A 17575-nucleotide genomic window follows, 5' to 3' on the forward strand; every position below is an offset into this window, starting at 1 on the left:
AGTTCCAGTGAATCTGACACCCTCTTCTGGCCCCCACAGGCATGAGGCATGCACACACAGCACACACAGGGCAACACTCAGACACACATATTTAAAAATAAGTATAATTTTTAAAAATAAGTATAATTTTTAAAAAATTCCACCATCTGAGTATGGTGGAATATACCTTTAATCTTAGCACTTGGGAGGCAGAGACTGGCCGAAAGTTCAAGGCCAGCCTGGTTTACATAATGAGTTCTGGGACAGCCAGAGCTATGCAGAGGCACTGCCTCAGAATAAAAGAACAGAGGAATAGATAAGATGGTTTACTACCTGGCCAAGCCATGGGAGTACAGGCAGTTATTCGAGGTCCCTGAGCCTCTACTTTCTCTTATATAAAATGGGAATAATAGTCGTATCTCCTTTATAGTCATTTCTAGCATGCTCAGGACATGGTCACATAACGCTGTTAGCCATTTTCAGCCTGGTTCCCCTGGGGAACCTGGTCCAAGTTAGGATGCTAAGGGCCTGTTAGATGAACGAAGGTGGATGCAGGAAGGAGGGGAAGGATCATGAGGACCCTGAGAAAGGTCCTGGTTCTGACTAAGGAGACTCATGGCAGCTTCCTGCAGGAAGGGAACCTTCCACGAATTCCAAGTGGGTGAGGAAGTCAGCTTGGCAAGATGGCAACAGCACACGCTCACACCTGTCTCCTCTGTGAGAAGGCCTGGGGTTCCCTGAGCAGGTGTCTGTCACTGGGCGATCAGCCTCTTAGTGCCAAGAGTCCAGCCTCCTTTCGTTTCCATTTTCAGGATGTTCCTGGGCACATGGCCGTGCCCCGCCATCAGTCTGGCTACTCACCGAGGAAAGGAACGGATGGTCACACAGTGGCTGGCTCCCTTACCACATCAGCAGCCCTCCCAGGTCAGGGGAAGGACATCCCTACCAAGGGCTCTTCTAAGACCTCCCTTGGCAACCCTCTAAGGAGGATGCTGTTCATCCATTGTATAGATGCAGGTGGCCACTGCCCAGACCCACCCAGCAGCCAGGGGCACAAGCAGAGGCCCCATCAGGGAAGGCCCTGAGCTCAAATCTTCTCCTGGACACTTCCAAGCTGGATCACCTTAGGGAGAGTCCACCCCCTCTCTGAGCTTCAATTTTCTCAACAGGAAAGAAAAAAAAAAAAAAAAAAGTCAGAGGGCTGACATCAGTGATATAACACTTGTCCAGTGTGCACAAAGCCTTGGGTTCTATTTCCAATGATAGTAATAATAAAAGGGATAAATGACAGATAATTGTCTACTTCGGATCACTGGTAAAGAACTTGAAGAGAAACAGGCTGTCAGAGCCTAGCCACCAGTGGTGCCCTCCTGGCCAGTGTTAGTCTTCCAGAGCCTGGCGTCACGGCGAAACAGCTGGAATCCGAGCCCTAGGAGGGGAAGACAGGACAATCAGAGACTCAAGGTCTTTGGTTGCAAGGTGAGTTTGGAACCAACTCGGGCTATGGGAGACCTTGACTCAAAACGAAAACGAAACGAAATAGTACCCCCTAGGAAGAGAGATTGCAACGGGTTAAGTGGAGACCCTGCCTCCTAGCCGGGAGCCAATCAGGGCTGGCGGGGGCGGAGCCGGGCTGCAGCTAGGAAAGAGATCTGGACCCAGCCGAAGCCTGCTGGAGTGAGAGACCTGGAGCTGCCGGCTGCGCTTCGGGGCCAGGAGCAGGAACTGGAGCGTAGGTGTCGGCCTCTGCCCTTTGACAGCTCCCAGCCGAAGGGTGCAGGGCAGCTGCCCGGGTCAGGGACCATAGCAGAGGGAGAGAAGACCAGCACCCCGGCATCCTCTCATTCCAGGCAGCCCGGGCAGCAGGCATGGGCTGCACCGGAGCTCTAACTTCAGCCGGCCCCGGTGGCCCACATGGGCACAAGGTCTATTTTTAGCTCTGCCACAGAAGGCCAGCCACCAAGCACAGGGATAGCCAGGGTATTTCAGGGGCAGAGGGAAGAGTGGGAGAGACCAATCCTGCTTCCTTCCACATCACCCTCGGCCGTCCCCACCCCCATGAACCCAGACTAGTTCCCCATGGTCTGGCAGACAGCCTGCCTCTGGGGCAAGGGTAAGGTCAGGGGCTTTTGCAGCCCTGAGGGCAGATGGACAAGGTCTTGCGGTCCGGACAACGGTTGCATCAGCCCAAGCAGTGGCCCAGGGCAGAGGGCCCTGATGAGAGAGGGCAAGGTTAGGTTGGCTTGGTTGTGGAAAGGCAGAGAAATCGATGTGAGAGTGGGAAGGCGAGTTCAGAACGCCAGAGCCTCCCTGGGCCTCCCGCGAGGGGTCAGTCCCACAGGTGGCCAACGATAACGCCGGCGGGCCGAACTCTCCAGGGGTCCGCAGTCTCGCCTTCCGCAGCAGCACCGTGAGAGAGCGGGACCAGAAAGCTGATTCCCCCAGCTGCTCTCTCCTGCCTGGGGTTCCCACCTTCCCCACTTGCTACGAAGTTTCCAACTTCCTTCTAGCCCTGGCTGTGGGTGGCCACATGCCGCTGTGGAGAAGAAAGTGCTTCTGGCTGGCGCTGTCAGTCTTCTGGCTCCTCCTCGTTCTCCTGGGAGTCTTCCCCCTTCGCCGAGCAGTGCCACCGGGTCGTCTACCGGGGCGCTCCCAGGGCTGGCCCCGCTGGCTGGACGCTGCCTTCCTGCAGAGTTTCTCCCAGTCTGAGACGCACCCAGAGGTCCCAGAGCTTCCTCGTGCTCCCCGGGGGAGCGGCTGCACCTGGGGAGCCTGCTTCGACCCCTCCAGATGTCAGGGAGATGTCCTCAGGATCTTCGTGCACACCCCGGCTGGCGGGAGCGCCGCGGAGGAGGCTCACCGCCGGGTCCTGGACTCCCTGCGGGGCTCGCGCTACTACGCCCCCAGCGCGGCCGAGGCTTGCCTCTTCCTCCTGCTCCCCAGCCGGGACGGCCGCGGAGCGTGCGGGCCTCTGCCTCCGAGCTGGGACGGAGGCCGCAACCACCTGGTCCTCAGTCTCCGCCCGGCCCCCTGCACCAGGCTGGGACTGGCGATGGTAGCCGAGGCCAGCCCCTCCTCCGACATCTTCCGCTCGGGCTTCGACGTCGCGCTTCCAGATCTCCCTGAGGCTCACCCACTGCTAGGTGGGGCCCCCGGCCGGCTGCCCCGGCACAGCCCCCAGCCTGGGGCTCCCTTCCTGGCGGTAGCAGAGGAGGGGGGCAGGTGGCGCGCCGCAGGCGCCCACGCCTCAGCCTGCCCCTGGGACAGACGCTGTGAGCAAGACCCCGGACCCCACCAGTAAGTAAACCCGCCCTTCGGGAGCTGCTGAGAGGGAGGGGAGCTAGTCCAGAGGAGTAAAGAGCAAGATTGACAGCCGGCCCAGCCGGGGACAAGCCGTCTGAGCTGCGGTAGAAGAGACAGGATTAAGACACCACCACGGTGGGAAGACAAGTCTCCAAGGGTGTGAGAGGCAGGTTTTTGGCATTCTCCCTTGAGGATCTTAGAAACATGACATGCTTACTCCCCCTCCTCTCCCTCCTCCCCCTCCTCCCTCTCCCTCTCCCTCTCCTTCCTCCCTATTCCTCCTCTCCCTTCCCCATCCCCGTTCCGCTGGTCCCTCCCACTCTAAGCATTTTATGTAACAGACAGTTGTACAAATCTCACTTGGTGTAAGCACACCCATTAACAATGGGGGTGGAGGTTGTAGATCAGTCATAAGGTGTTTGCCTTACAAACGTATCGACAGGAGTTCAAGCCCCACCCCTGCCCCATGTAACAGTGTTGAGGAGGTACAGACCGGAAGATCCCCGGAGCTCTTCCTGGCCGACCAGCTTAACTGAATGGGTGAGCCTCAAGTTCCGTGGCACACCTGCCTTAAACAGGATAGAGGATGGCTGAATGGGCGAAGGCTTTGCCGCCAAGCCGGAAGGCTTGAGTCCTGTGCCTGGAGCCCACAAATTAGAAAGAGAGAGTGGATTCCTGGAGACTGTCCCCTGACATCCACACAGCCCCAGAAGGCACAGGCACCCACTCACAGGAGTAAATCGGTAAATGTGAAAAAGTGAAATAAAGTGGAGAGTGATTGAGGAAGACGCCCTCAGTCTCTGGCCTCCACACCTGGGCACGTGCGTGCACACACACACACACACACTCACACACACACACACACACACTATTATATATAATAAAATCCTTCTGACATCTATCACTGAAGCGTCTGTGATCTGAAGAGGCTGTAGGTTAGATAACCGGTGGCCACCCTGCAGTACGGGCACAGAACTGTCTCCAAAGGGCTTCGGAGTTTCAAGCAAGGCTAGCATCAACCCCGTCAAAGGCCTCAGGGGAGCCACAGAGACTGGCAACTGGTCCCAGCTGGAAACTGCTCCTGTGTCTAATTTTGGAGATTAATCTCTCAAGGAAATAACAGCCTTTGGCTTTAGACATGTTGCATAGGTCAGACCTAAAGATGGCCAGCCTGTGTGAATGCCTTCAGAGACAGACACTGGGTTGGCCAGCCTGTGTCCACCTGTGTCCACCTGTGCCGGGAGCACTCACTCCTAAGTACTGAACTCTAGTGTCTCAGGCAGCCTCCTTCTAAGGTTGCCCAGGCTGTGGGTCTGGACTCCCCCTCCTCCCCGCACGGGTTTATACTCTCTCTGGTGCCTCTGCTTTGCCTCCTTCTGTGTCTGCCCCCCTGCCCCCCCCACCCCATCCTCCACCATGGCTATTCTGAGCTCAGCTTCCCCCAGGACACTCTCCCCTGGCCAAGCTCCAGTTCTGCCTGTGCTTGAGGCTGAGTCTCTGAGGGGAAGGGAGTCCTTACCCTCCTGAAGGCACTCGGGAGAGCTCCTGGGAGCCTGCCTCCTCATTCCCACGCCAGCCCTTCTGGAGACTAGTGAACTTGGGACTCTTCAGGCCTAGAACCTGACAGGAACTCTCCAATGGTGACCAGGCTCTGGGGGTCACCGTGCCCCTCCCCCCCAATGCACTCACTGGCTCTGCTTGCTCTCTGGAAGTCCCTCTTTGGGCTAACTTTTTATTACTCTGTATGCTGTTTCAACGAAGCATGGGCCACCTGTAGATACCTGAGTTGTTTCGGTTTTCTTTTGTTTTTGCCCTGGCCTACCTGGAAGGTTCAGGGTGGACCCTGCTGGCTTTGAGCTTGGAGTAATCCTCCTGCCTTTGCCTCCTGAGTGTAGGGAGAGGGGTTACAGGTGTGTGCCACCTCATTCTGCTCTGGGCAGCGTTTCCCACGAGGACTTTATCTCCAAAGCGAGCTGCATGGCCGTCTTTCATTGTCCTCAGTTTCTCAGAAGTACCTGGCAGCTGCCTAGGCCAGACAGCACGGGGACAGGGTGAAGGAGGGAGGGAGGCCAGCCCCAGAACACAGCCTGAATAACAAGCACAGGCCGGAGAAAGAGGCACTTCCCTGCCCCTGTCCCACATTTCCTGGCAGGCAGGTGACGGTGGTGGCCGCTGTCCAGGGGGACTGCGCTGTGCCCACCTTCCTCAGTTACTGCTGATTCTCCCAGCATCCTCCACAGGAGATACCAGTCCTCCTCTCAGGGCACGGGGAGTTCCAGGAGGGGAGCAGCGAGGGGCCCTCTGCTCCCCCAGGTCCCCTCCCTCTCTGCTCAAGCACTCAGGAGCCCCAGTGGGGTTGGGATTCAAAGCTGCGCTGCTGGCTCCCGTGCCAGTGTTTTTCCACGTTGGTTGAATAGTCTCCTGTTGCATTGGAATAAGGGTCCGCCCGCCGAAATTGTAATTTCTTTATTTTTATGAATAGGTGATTCATTCGCAGGACGAAGAATTCCAGTGGTACAAAGGGGGCACACAGACGGCCCCCTCCCACCTGGCTCGACCACCCAGGTTCCCTCCCTCCCTTGCAGCACGGGTTCCAGCTTCTCGGGTGTCTTTCTTTTCTGGGGAGCTCTGTAGGCCCAGGGTATGTGTAGGCACTCCCACACACCTCTTCTTCGGCCTGTGTGATTGTCTGGATTTTCTGAGGCAGGGTTTCACGTAGCCCAGGCCGCCTTTCAGCTCACTGGGTGGATGAACATGACCTGGAACTCCTGATCTGCCCGCCTCCGCCACCCACGAGATTACAGGTGTGTGCCACCTTGGCCGTTCCCATCATCATTTTCAAACCTCTGTGCATGCCTGTGGTATGCATACATGCATGCTAGGTCACACGGATGTGGACGCATGTGGGCGGGGTACGTGTGCACATGTACGCACATGCGTGTGGAGGCCCAAAGCGGTGACTGTCTTCCTAGATTGAGCTCTGCCTTACACACATTGAGGCAGGGCCTCTCGCTTGAACCCAGAGCTTGACAGTTTGCCTAGTCTAGCTAGCCAAAGATCCTGTCTCCATATACCTCCTGTTGAGATTACAAATGTGCTTCTGTGCCCACTCGCCAGCTGAGTGCTGGGGAGCTAAAGTCTAGGCTCTTAAAAATTATTATTATTATTATTATTATTTTTAGAGCTGGGCATTGGTGATGCACACCTTTAATCCCAGCAGGCAGATCTCTGAATTTCAGGCCAGCCTGGTCTACAGAGTGAGTTCCAGGGCAGCCAAGGACCCACAGAGAAACCCTGTCTTGAAAAACAAAACCAAAAAAATATTTATTTATCGTTTTATGTGTATGTGTGTTGCTTGCATGTGTTTTATGGTGCCATATGCGTGCAAGATACCTTAAGAGACTAGAAGAGGGCATTGGCTACCCTGGAACTGGAGTTACAGATGGATGTGAGCTGCCATATGGGCGCTGGGAGCCAAACCTGGGTCCTTTGCGAGGTCAAGAAGTGCCCTTAACTGCTGGGCCAGCTCTCCAGCCCCTAAACTGAGGTCTCTTGTGCAGCAAAGGCTGAACCATATTTCCACCTCCCACCACCCATTAAAAGCTCTGGTTTTGAGTCCTGGCTGTTATGGAACCCGATTTGTAGACCAGGCTGGTCTCAAACTCACAGAGACATGCCTGCCTGCCTCCCAGGTGCTGGGATTGAAGGCATGTGCCGCCCCTGGTGAGCTCTCCCATGTTTAATGTAAACCGAGTGGATGTTTCCGTGTCCCTGCCCCCACTCCTTGGACGATCTGCTGAGCCCAGGGATACTCTGAGAACACATGGAAGTAGCTTCAAAAGGGAAAGTGTGAATCTTCAGGCGAAAGAAAACGTTCTGACATATAACATTATTTGTTTTTATTCCAGCCCAGTAAGTTAGATGTAAATAATTTTTAATATTTTAAACATAACATTTTTTTCCAGGGCAGGAGGGACTGCAAAGGCTGAAGTGCCTGGGACCCGTGGAAGTCACGGTGTGGCTCTGCCGCGGCCAGGCCCTGGTGAATGCTATGGCTGTGGGCGGAGCCTAGCCTTTCACCACAGGCTCTGAAACCCTAGGCCTGTGGCGCGCACTATAAAGAGAAAGCCTTTAGACTTCTTGGTGGTCAGCACACAGAGACACGGGCTCCTTCTCTAACTCTCTCCCCAGCCCCACACAGGTGCTCATCCGACCTCTGCCTGCTCACCCCTGCACACGGGGAATATAGAATCTCCCAGTGGGCCCTGCGCACAGCCCCGCCCCTGGCCCCCTCTGGCCCTGTGCTCAATTAGCCCATTTCTATCAAGGAGGCAGCTACATCCCTGGTTCACTCTTAAGCAGAGGGAGGCTTTAGAGTCTGCTCTCTTTCAAGGCCAAGTATGACTTCGGGCCTCATTTTCCTTACCTGTCAGATAGGATAACAGCAGTGTTTTCCACCTCAGAGAGCTGCTGTGAGAATGCTGTTCGGACACGGAAAGCTCTTAGAACTGTGCCAGGAGTGGTGGTTGCCTGGGGTATCACGGAGGGCTTCTTGGAGAAGGGGACACGGAGCCAGGTCTCTGCTGAGAGCAGAAGAAAGGGTGAGGCAGAGCGGGCATCTGGCTGAGGGGAGAGGCCATGCAGGGGCACAAAGGAAAGATGGAGAAGAGCTGAAAGCAAAGGGGTACAGCCTGTGCAGTGCCCCCCCTTTCTCTCTCTGTGGGTTCCCTGGAACATTCACCTACTTCCTTACAGCCTAGTGGAGGGGAGCTGGGCCTGACTGGCCAGTGCTGGGGCTTTTAATTTGATGGGGGAGGGGAGGGAGGTTTGTTTTGTGGTTTCTTCCAGCATTCCTGGCGCATCCCTGAACATGTCCTTATGATGGCTGAAATAACCAGGGCCTGGAATTGGAATTAGTTCTAACCACAGCCCAGTCCCTCTCCTTGAGACTCAGTGTCTCCAACTGCTCAGAGGCGCCACCTGATCCTCCCAGATCTTTCAGCTGAAGGTCTGACTCAGAGCAGTGACCAGCTGAGGAGGGTCTTGGGCGGTCCCCTTATGCACCTCACGGAGCATTGTGTGCACCCATGGGTCCCCCCTGGTCCTTTCTTCCCCAGCTGGGTGGTAGGCACTGGATCCCTGGACTGGCAGACCCAGAGAGGTGGCTCTGAGGAGCCTGTGGCTGGAGCCTGTGGCTGGGCCCTCCCTCACAGATTCACTGGCACAACCTGATCATGGCCCTGGGGCTGGGGAAGGGGGGAGGGGAACAGAGGAGGCCTGTCCGCCAAGACAGGGCTGTGGGCAAGAGCTTCCTGTGCAGTTCCAGGCTGGAGGCCCAGCCTACCTCAGCACAGAGGAGCCTTTCATGCCTAGGCTACCAGTAGCTACCAGTACGGGAGTGCTGAGCATGGGGGTCACTCAGGTGAGGGAGGGATGCCTGGGCCTGAGTGGAAGTAGAAGGACATCAGATCCAGGTACCCCCCCATTTTGCAGATGAGGGAACTGAGGTACAAGGAAGAAAAGGGGGTGTCTGAGGCCAGCAAGGGCAGAGACAGAGCTAGCAGATCCGAATCCCCATGGAGCAGAGGGGCAGTGGGCAGTGGGCAGAGGAGAGGCCAGGCCGCTGTCCTCGGTGACATTCCCACCGGTGCAGGGCTCTGGCTGAGAGCACGGGGGGGGGGGGGGGGCGGCACGGGGCTGCCAGGCACCACGAGGGGTGGCTGTCTCAGGCTCCTGTGTCCAGGCACTTTCCTGTACCTTCTCAGGACCTACCCAGGAGACACGCTACCCAACGCCACCTTCTGCCTCATCCCTGGCCACCGAGCTGCTACCTCCTGCTTCCTCCAAGCCCTTCAGGTACACCCCAACCCGAGTACCCCCTAGCCTCCCTCTGTACCTGCCGGTGAGCTAGCAGGAAGGCTGGGCACGAGCACCTAGGAAGGGGCTTCTCTGCCCCCCCCGCCCCCACGAAAATTCTCCCTCTCTTTGTCCTTTCCCCTAATCTTGGATTGGGGTGGTGGTGAGTGTGTGCAGGGAGGGGCTGGGCTCCCCAATGACTGCCCTGCCCCCCAGGCCGGCTGTATCCCTGTGCTCCTCAGCCCTCGCTGGGAGCTGCCTTTCTCTGAAGTCATCGACTGGACCAAGGCAGCCATCATTGCTGACGAGAGGCTCCCGCTGCAGGTAGCTCAGGGTCTACAGCATGGGGGGGTCAGGGGAGGGACCCCAGGAACTTGGCCCCCTTCTAGCAGTCATTCCTATACCTGTCACCTCCCTGTGGGCTCTCATAGACATAGATGAAGGTGGAGCCTCTGGAGGGTGCTGGGAGCGAGTTCTGAACCACGTTTAGGCTCAGTCTGCCCGTCTCTATAATGGGATAAGTTAGATCAGGTGATCTCCGGGGCTCTGCTGAAAGGAAAGGAGAACGATGCCGTATCTCTTCCATCGGATGAAGCTAACGTTGCCCGGGTCTGCACAGTGTGTGCAATCTGCTGTGAGAAGTCTGGGCAGTCAGGCGGAGGCAGGAAAGTGAGCAGTGCCCGCCTTCAGCAGGACGTGGCGACCCACACATACAGTCCCCGACCCTGGGGCGTGTGAGGCAGGGAGGTTGAAGGCCGTCTTCGCTACATAGCAAGTTCGAGGCCAGCCTGGGACAGTCTCCAAATAAGCAGACCCAGGAACAGGCAAGCGCGCACACCATGAGTCTCCACAAGGCCTGAGCACTAAATGGAAATGTTCGTCTGCTAGTTGAGTATCCACAGCCTATGAGAGAAACGGAGATTGGAGGCTTTGCAACAGCTACTGTCTCCCCACCCCCTTCACTTCGGTATTTTGGGTAGGGTCTCAGGTAGCCCGTGCTGACCTCTAACCCTGTGCAGCCTAGAATATCTTGAACTTCTGATCCTCCTGCCTCCAGCCCCTGAATGCCGGGATTACAGCTGTGTGTCCACGGCGACAGTTTATGTGGTGCTGGGGATCAAGCCCAGGGCTCTGTCCATGCTGTGTTGTGTAGGCACTTTGTTAACTGAGCCACATCCCCAGCCACCCCTACCCTTGATTTTTTTTGTGTGTTTTTTTAAAGAGAAGGTCTCTTCCTTATGTAGTCCAGGCTGGCCTTGAACTCAAGATCCTTTTGTCTCAGCCTCCTGAGTGTCAGGATTTACAGGCATGTGCCACGTCCCCTAACATAGTGTCACTTAAAACCAGCTCTGTGTGACTCTTCATACAAGCTACACATCACTAGAAGCTTCTAGTTCCCAGACGTCTGGGATCAGCCTTCTCCTTCCCGGATCAGTCAGGGGGCTGGACCCCAGGCCGCCTCTCTTTCTCCCGCTCTGCCTCCAGGTGCTGGCTGCCCTCCGTGAGATGCTCCCTTCGCGGGTTCTCGCCCTGCGCCAGCAGACCCAGTTCCTGTGGACCGCTTACTTCTCCTCAGTGGAAAAAGTCATCCATACCACCCTAGAGGTGAAGGGACTTCATCCACGGGGCCCGGGCACCCCTCCACCCCTCCTCCTCTCCATCCTTCTCTTCCTAGAGGTCTTCCTCTTGTGTTGCGGTTCCTTCCTTGATGCTTCTGGGAAGAATCCGTCCTGGTTGTGCGATCCCGGCCACACATTTTTTTCTCCAATCTTGAGCTTTCCCTTGACTGTGGGGGCCACTGGGGCCAATGGATTCCAAACATATGATCATTCTTAACTGATGGCACAAGCAGTCCGGGGTCCCCCGTTCCGAAAAAGTCTGGCTCTTTCAGAATTTCGAGTCTGAGAAAACGGCATCATGACCCCACAGCTGTGTCCGTGGGAGTGAGAGGGGAAGCGTGGGCCTGTCACCATCTATCACCAGGACATTCCCACCAGAGTCGTCTCCTCCGGCCGGCCTCTAGCTACTCAGCTGTTGAGCCTTAGAGGCTCTCAACCTGGCCTGACTGAGAGGGCGGCTAAGTGCCTCTGGTAGAGTTATCTCTGCCCACACTCCTCCCCTGAGGCCCCGCCCTTCCCCGGGCCCCGCCCACAGCCTGCTGGCAGACAGTAGCCACACCCCCTGCAAGCCTTTCCCTCTTTCTACAGATCATCCAGGACCGGATCCGGGGTGCATCCGCTCACCCGTCGCTGATGTGGAACAGCCCCCCGGGGGCACTCCTAGCCCTGCCCACGTTTTCCACGAGCCTACAAGACTTCCCCTTTTATCACCTGCAACAGGGTATGTCCTGGAGGTGGGCCACCTTGAGGTGGCCTCGGCTCTCTCCAGGTTTGCTCCGTGTTTCATCTGCAGACACTCGCTCAAGCTCGAGCATCTCTTCTGGTTCTTCGGGGTTCCCCCACCTCAGGTCATTCTCCAACAGGCTCCATCTTCTCCCTCCTAACACCTGTGTCTCCTCCCTCCAGGCACCAGCCCTGAGAGCAGTTTCAGCGCCTTGATCTGGGTGGAGGCCTCTGGAGAGCCCCTCCTGAAGCTCATCCAGGAGGTAGCAGGTTCCCGGCACTGTGCCCAGGTCTGTCCCCCGACACCTGAAGTCCTGGGAGCCAGGGTGGACGGAAAGACCACACATCTGGGGGAAGGCACAGGGAGGTTTTCCAGAGATCCTTGCAGACTTCCAAGTCTCAGGTTTCTTGTTCTTTCTCCAAACTCCATCAGAATTGGGGAAGCCCTAGGAGAGCTGGTACTTCTAGGTGAGGTTGGAGAAAGAAGCATTCATTCATTCATCCATTCATTCTTTCAATGTCACTTTGAGGGCAGGCCTGAGGCATCATCAGTGTTGAGGACCAAAGAAAAAGCAGGAGAGAACTCCTCCCGTGGTTTGTAAATGTCATCAGTTCCTAGTACCAACACACCAAGTCTCACTTCCAGAGGACACAGGTTGCTAGGTGTGGTTGCTCATGCCAGTAATTCCAACCCTTGAGCTAAGTGAGGCCGGAGGAATGTTGAAGGCAGGCTAGCCCTGGGCCACACCGTGAGTGAGTGTAAGGGCAGCCAAGACTGCGTAACAAGATCCTATCTCAAAAGCCATAAAGCAAAGAAAAACCAAACAGGGCTGGAGAAAAGGCTCAGGGCCTAAGAGTGCTTGTTCCTTCAGAGGACCCAGGCTCAGCAACCCACACAGGCACGATGGCTCACGGCTATCCGTGACACCAGTTCCGGCGGATTTGACACCTCCTCTGACCTCTGTGGGGGCCGGGCAGGCACGTGGCGCACAGACATGCAGGCAAAAACACTCGTGCAACAAAAAGCCACCAGCAATGCCAGGTGGGCTCTCAGAGGAAGAAGCTTCGAGGCCAGGGCGGAGAGGTCGGAACCCAGTCTAGGGCTACCACAGTTCAAAACACTTGGAGACAATTTTGTGTAGTCATGGTTAGCTCTGAACTCAGAGATCTGCTTCCTAAATGCTAGAATTACAGGCATGCGCCATCACCCTGTCTCAGCCAGAACTCTTGCCTTCCGTGAGGGCAGAGGCCTTAAGACCAAGTGCAATGAAGGAACCCCCCCCCAAGTCCCCTGGGACTACCCTTCCAACCTGATCCCGGACTTCAGAGGAGTCCCCTTTCTCTCTAGATCCTGATCCTCTGGAGCAGTGAGAAGCCACCCCCTGACAGGTGGCCCAAGACAGCGGTGCCCTTGACGGTCATTGAGGGCCACAGGAAGGTGAGGGGGAGGAGTCCCAATGGAGGACAGACACAGGAGGTTTTGAGGCAAGCTGGCGCTCTGTGAGGGTCTGAAGGAATCGGGCCACGGGTTCCAGCTGCAGGGTTAGTGGGGTGATGTTCTTATTCCAGGGCTGGGCTCAGTGGTGTGGATTTATCTGCTGCATTCCGGGTCCTGCACACCAAACACCCTTCGCTCCCTGGCCTTGGGCAGTGCACTTGTAGAGCTTTGGAGCTCTTGGGATGTAGGAGGCAGGAGACTGCCTGGATGTTTGGGATAAGGCGGGGGGAGAAACCCCTCCAAGTCTGATCTTTCAAATCATTTGATCCAGGGTTAGTAAGAGCCAGAGGGGAAGCTGCAATCCAGGCTCATGGGCAGGCTTCTGCGTTCCTGGCTCCCCCTCACTTACTTGGGGTGAGCAGTGTTGAGGGGTGGTTCTCATGGCCGAGTCACCCTCAGCTCTCTCTGCCCCACCACAGGTCAGCGACCGCTTCTTCCCATACAGCAGCATCAACACCAATGTGGTCCTCAGCCTTGATGCCCACAGCATTCTTTCTACCAGTGAGGTAAGGGCTCGGCCCAAGAGATCTCGGGTACAACGTGGACAAAGCCCGAGGGGGTCCCATGTCCTGAGCTCCAGCCTGTTGCTAGAAGTGTGACATAGAGGGGGCTCCCAGCTGGACAGGTTCCCTTGGAGTCCCCCAGAAACACTCATTTAAACTTCTAGTAAAACTTTAAGGAAGAGCCCGGCATGGTGGCACATGCCTTTAATCCCAGGGCTCGGGAGGCAGGAGGCAGGCGGATCTATAGTGTGGTTCCAGGACAGCCAGGGCTATACAAAGAAACTCTGTTTAGAAAAATCAAAATCCAGAGATGGCTCAGGGGTCAAGAGCACTGGTTGCTTTTCCAGAGGTCCTAAGTCCAATTCCCAGCAACCAGATGGTGGTTCACAAAGATCTATAAGGAGATCTGGTGCCCCCTTCTGGCCTGTTGGCATACGTGCAGGCAGAATACTGTATACATAATGAAATAAATCTTAAAAAAGAAAAACCAAAACTCAAAACAGCTTCAAGCAGTGGCTCTGATCCCCTGTCCCCTAAGCCCTGCCCCAAGCCACCAGCCAGGGTGGTCTCAATGACCATAGGCCGTAAAAGGATTTTGGTCCTCACAGCTCACTCAAATCCCTCTGCAGGTGGATTTTGCCTTTGTGGTGTGGCAGAGCTTTCCTGAGCGGCTCGTGGGCTTTCTGACATGCAGCCACTTCTGGGATGAGGCCCGGGGTGGCTGGGGCTACAGTACTGAGATGGCCAACGAATTCTCCATGGTCCTCAACACGGCTGCCTTCTACCACAGGTGCAAACCCTGGCCCCGGCACAGGGATAAAGGGCCAGAGGCTCCGGTCCTGACCTAGGAGTAGGTGGGTTCCTGCTGTCTAGAGGCAAGGTTCAAGGCCAAGGTCACCTGCTCCCAGTGATGTGATCTCTGGGAGCATCATCCCGCTTGTTTTTGTTGTTTTGAAACAAGGTGGTGTTGAGCTGGGCTGGGGTATACACAGCTGTGCTTGTAGAGCATGGGTGATGCCCTGGGGTCCATCCTCAGTACTGAATGTGCCCAAACTGGGCATGATGGCACACACCTGTAAACCCAGCAATGGTCCGTCGAAAGGAAGGGGATCCGGTATTCAAGGACACGCCCAGCTGGGTAGTGAGTCTGAGGTCAGCCTGGGGAAACATAAAACCCCAAGCTGATCTCAAGTGTGATTCTCCAGGTCTTCTGAGCACCGAGCACTGACATTACACGGGCCCTTCCCCACCAGGCCTGGCTTCTGGGGCCTCTTGAGAGAGACCCTTTGATCTGTCCAGACCTCCTCTGCATATCATGGAACTTTCTGTAGATTCTTCCCAGGGTCTGCATGGCGCTCTCAGAATGAGGCAGAACCCTCCGGGGCGGAGTGGACCCAGCTTGCGGCCTCCCTGAAGCTGGTCTCTTGGGTAGCCGTGTTTGGTGGCTTTCGGACCATGTAGTACTCCCCCGTGCCACCAGGTCTGGTTCTGTCAGAGTTCAGACGTGGGAGCCCAGAAAGCGGGCCCCCAGGAGAGACTGGGGCCATCGGGAATACGTCAGTGCTCACCTCGAAACCACACACAGGGCGCGGAGGGCCGGTCACGGCCCGGATGGGAGCTCCTTGTGAAAGGAGCTAGGGGGCGGGGCTCAGGTCTGCAGCCTCTGTCTGTCCCGGCCTAAGGCCTACCTCGTACCTCACAGATACTACCACACTCTCTTCACCTCCCTGCCTAAGTCCCTGAGGACCATAGCAGACGAGACTCCCAGCTGCGCGGACGTCCTGATGAACTTCCTGGTAGCAGCCGTCACCAAGCTGCCCCCTATCAAGGTACCTTACGGCAGGGAGCGCCAAGGGCCTGCCCCACTGGTGAGGGGCCTCGGGGGATGGGCACTCTTGTGTTGTCTAATTCAGATCTTATTTGCTGCGGCAGGGACGAGGGTTCGGTAAAGTAAGCCTCGTGGATACGCTTTCCTCCCGTCCCTTAGGTTGCTGGGGGCCCACGGCCCGGGCCGGAGCCGCAGCCCCCGGCTCAGGACTGCGTCAACCGTTTGGCAGCAGGGTTCGGCCATATGCCGCTGGTTTCCTCTCGAGTGCGTCTGGACCCGGTGCTGTTCAAGGACCCGGTGTCCGTGCAACGCAAGAAGTACCGCAGTTTGGAGAAGCCCTAGGCGAGGCGCTGGACAGAAGAGAACCCGTCCAGGAGGGGAAAAGCTGTGTCCTGGTTGGCCAATCACGGCAGAGCCCCAGGGGGCAGTGGCGGCACCGCGACCACAAGCTGATCCGGTTCCCTGAAAAGCCTTCCTCTGCATCTCTGCCTGACCCGCATGCCCACTCACCTCCGTGGCGGCCTCGAAGGCCTTGCACGGTTCACGCCGAGTGGGCCTGGGAGCTCAGGAGGGCGGCTTCTGCCCTCCGCTCTTTGGAATATTTGACCAATAGCTGCAAGAGTATCAGCTGGATGCCCTCGTGGAGGAACACAGGCGGAAGGGGACGTGCACGAGACAAACTCTGCTCCTTATTCTGGAGCGAAGAAAACAGACATCCGCGGGCACCAGAGTTGCCAGGCTCAGTCAAACGTGAGCGAAGAGGCCAGGAGCCCGGAATAACCAGAGGGTTGGGTGCTGCGAGCCAGGCGCACGCACCGCACGCTGGTCTCCGGGGTGACCAGCCGCGCTGGACTACCAGCCCGGACCACTAGAGGTCAGCTGCTGCACGCTGTCCCTCCAGAGGTTGGCTTTGCTGTCTTGAGTTTTTGTTGTTGTTTTTCTAGACAGAGTTTCTCCGTGTAGTCCTGGCACGCACTCTGTAGACCAGGCTAGCCTTGAACTCACTCCTACTGCCTCTGCCTCCCGGGTGCTGGGATTAAAGGCGTGCACCGCCACCCCTGGCTCTTTCTTGATTGGAGGAGGGGGGAAGGGCGGTAGAGATCTGACTCTGTAACCCAGGCTGGTCTGGAACTCCCAGCTCGTGTCTCAGCTTCCCCAGTGTTACAGAGTTACAGGCGTGAGCCACAGTGCCAGACCGAATGGAGTTAGAGACTACGGAGAAGAGGGCAGGCTGAGAAGTGGAGGGGCCCTGGTGTGTGCAGCTCCCCGGTCTAAAAACGCGGGAGGAATAAAGATGACAGAAGTCCACTTTGGCCTGCGCACTCGGAGCTGGGGCTGGTCTCGCGGAGGAGGGCCGTCCTCAGCGTCCTGTAGGTGAGAGTGGAGCTGGGGGAGGGGACGCTGCCTTTCCTGGGTTCATCCACCTGGAACTGGAATTATCGCTTCCGAAATAAAGCACGTGTCCTTGCCCACTCACGCTCGGGCTATAAATATCCTTCCAGCAGCTGCGCGGTGTGGCGGGGCGCTCAGGGTCAAGGGGGAGCGTCGTGGGTGACTCCAGTCTTTGGGGGGGGTGTCTAACCCAAGATAGCGGGTGTTTTCTTTGATGGCTTCGGCCCCTGTGGAAACCCCCGTGACTAGGTTGCTGGCTGGAACAGGTTGTCCCCTGAGGCCTCCCACCCGATCCCAGCTTCACTCCTGGCCCCTGTATGACTCAGGTCCGTCCTGGAGCCTGTCACAGCTGGGTGTGGAAAGCAGGCCGGTCTATTGGCAGCCGGGAGCTGTCAGATGCTTGAGGTGCAAGGGGGCTGGGGGAGGGGACTGGAGATTAAAGTGGGGAGGGAGGTGACCTGGCCCAGGGTCAAGAGCGGCTGAGGGTGAGGACTCACACAGCTGCAGTCTAGGCAGCCTGCCAAGGATAAAGAGGGCACCCAGTGCCAGCGCCAGCACCAGCCGAGGAACAAGAGGCACCTTAGCAGTGGTGGCTTGGACGCCCAGGACCATGGACAGCCTTGGGGTGGCGGAAGGCCCTGCTGGATCCAGGGCTCGCGCTGTACTAACGTTCAGCTCAGGGGAGGTCTCGACCCTTGCCGTAACTGCGATGAGCCCAGGAATGAGGACACTGCCTCACACCAGCTATGACTTTGCCTCTCTGAACCTTCCTTTCCTCATCTATAAAAATGAAAGCTTTGGGGGTGGCGGGGAGCTAGAGAGAGGGCTCAGTGGTTACGAACGCTTACTGCTCTTGCAAAGGACCCTACCTGGG

General features: G+C 56.9%; 1 protein-coding gene across 2 annotated transcripts; it reads left to right on the top strand.

Annotated features, from left to right (window-relative positions):
- The first annotated feature begins 1618 nt into the window (after positions 1-1618).
- On the top strand, positions 1619-16786 carry Extl1 (exostosin like glycosyltransferase 1). 2 transcript variants are annotated; one of them, XM_021643316.2, is made up of 11 exons: positions 1620-3276; positions 9048-9138; positions 9355-9462; positions 10624-10743; positions 11346-11478; positions 11664-11770; positions 12829-12918; positions 13398-13484; positions 14111-14271; positions 15184-15310; positions 15469-16786. In XM_021643316.2, the coding sequence occupies exons 1-11, from the start codon at positions 2510-2512 to the stop codon at positions 15649-15651; spliced, it is 1974 nt and encodes a 657-aa protein (XP_021498991.1). In that variant the 5' UTR covers positions 1620-2509; the 3' UTR covers positions 15652-16786. The 2 variants fall into 2 exon arrangements, with proteins under 2 accessions (XP_021498999.1, XP_021498991.1); XM_021643324.2 differs by lacking the exon at positions 15469-16786 and having other exon boundaries at positions 1619-3276; positions 14111-14335; positions 15184-15314.
- The last annotated feature ends 789 nt before the right edge of the window (positions 16787-17575 follow it).

The sequence above is a fragment of the Meriones unguiculatus genome, chromosome 3 (assembly GCF_030254825.1).
Source record: "Meriones unguiculatus strain TT.TT164.6M chromosome 3, Bangor_MerUng_6.1, whole genome shotgun sequence".
NCBI lineage: Eukaryota > Metazoa > Chordata > Mammalia > Rodentia > Muridae > Meriones > Meriones unguiculatus.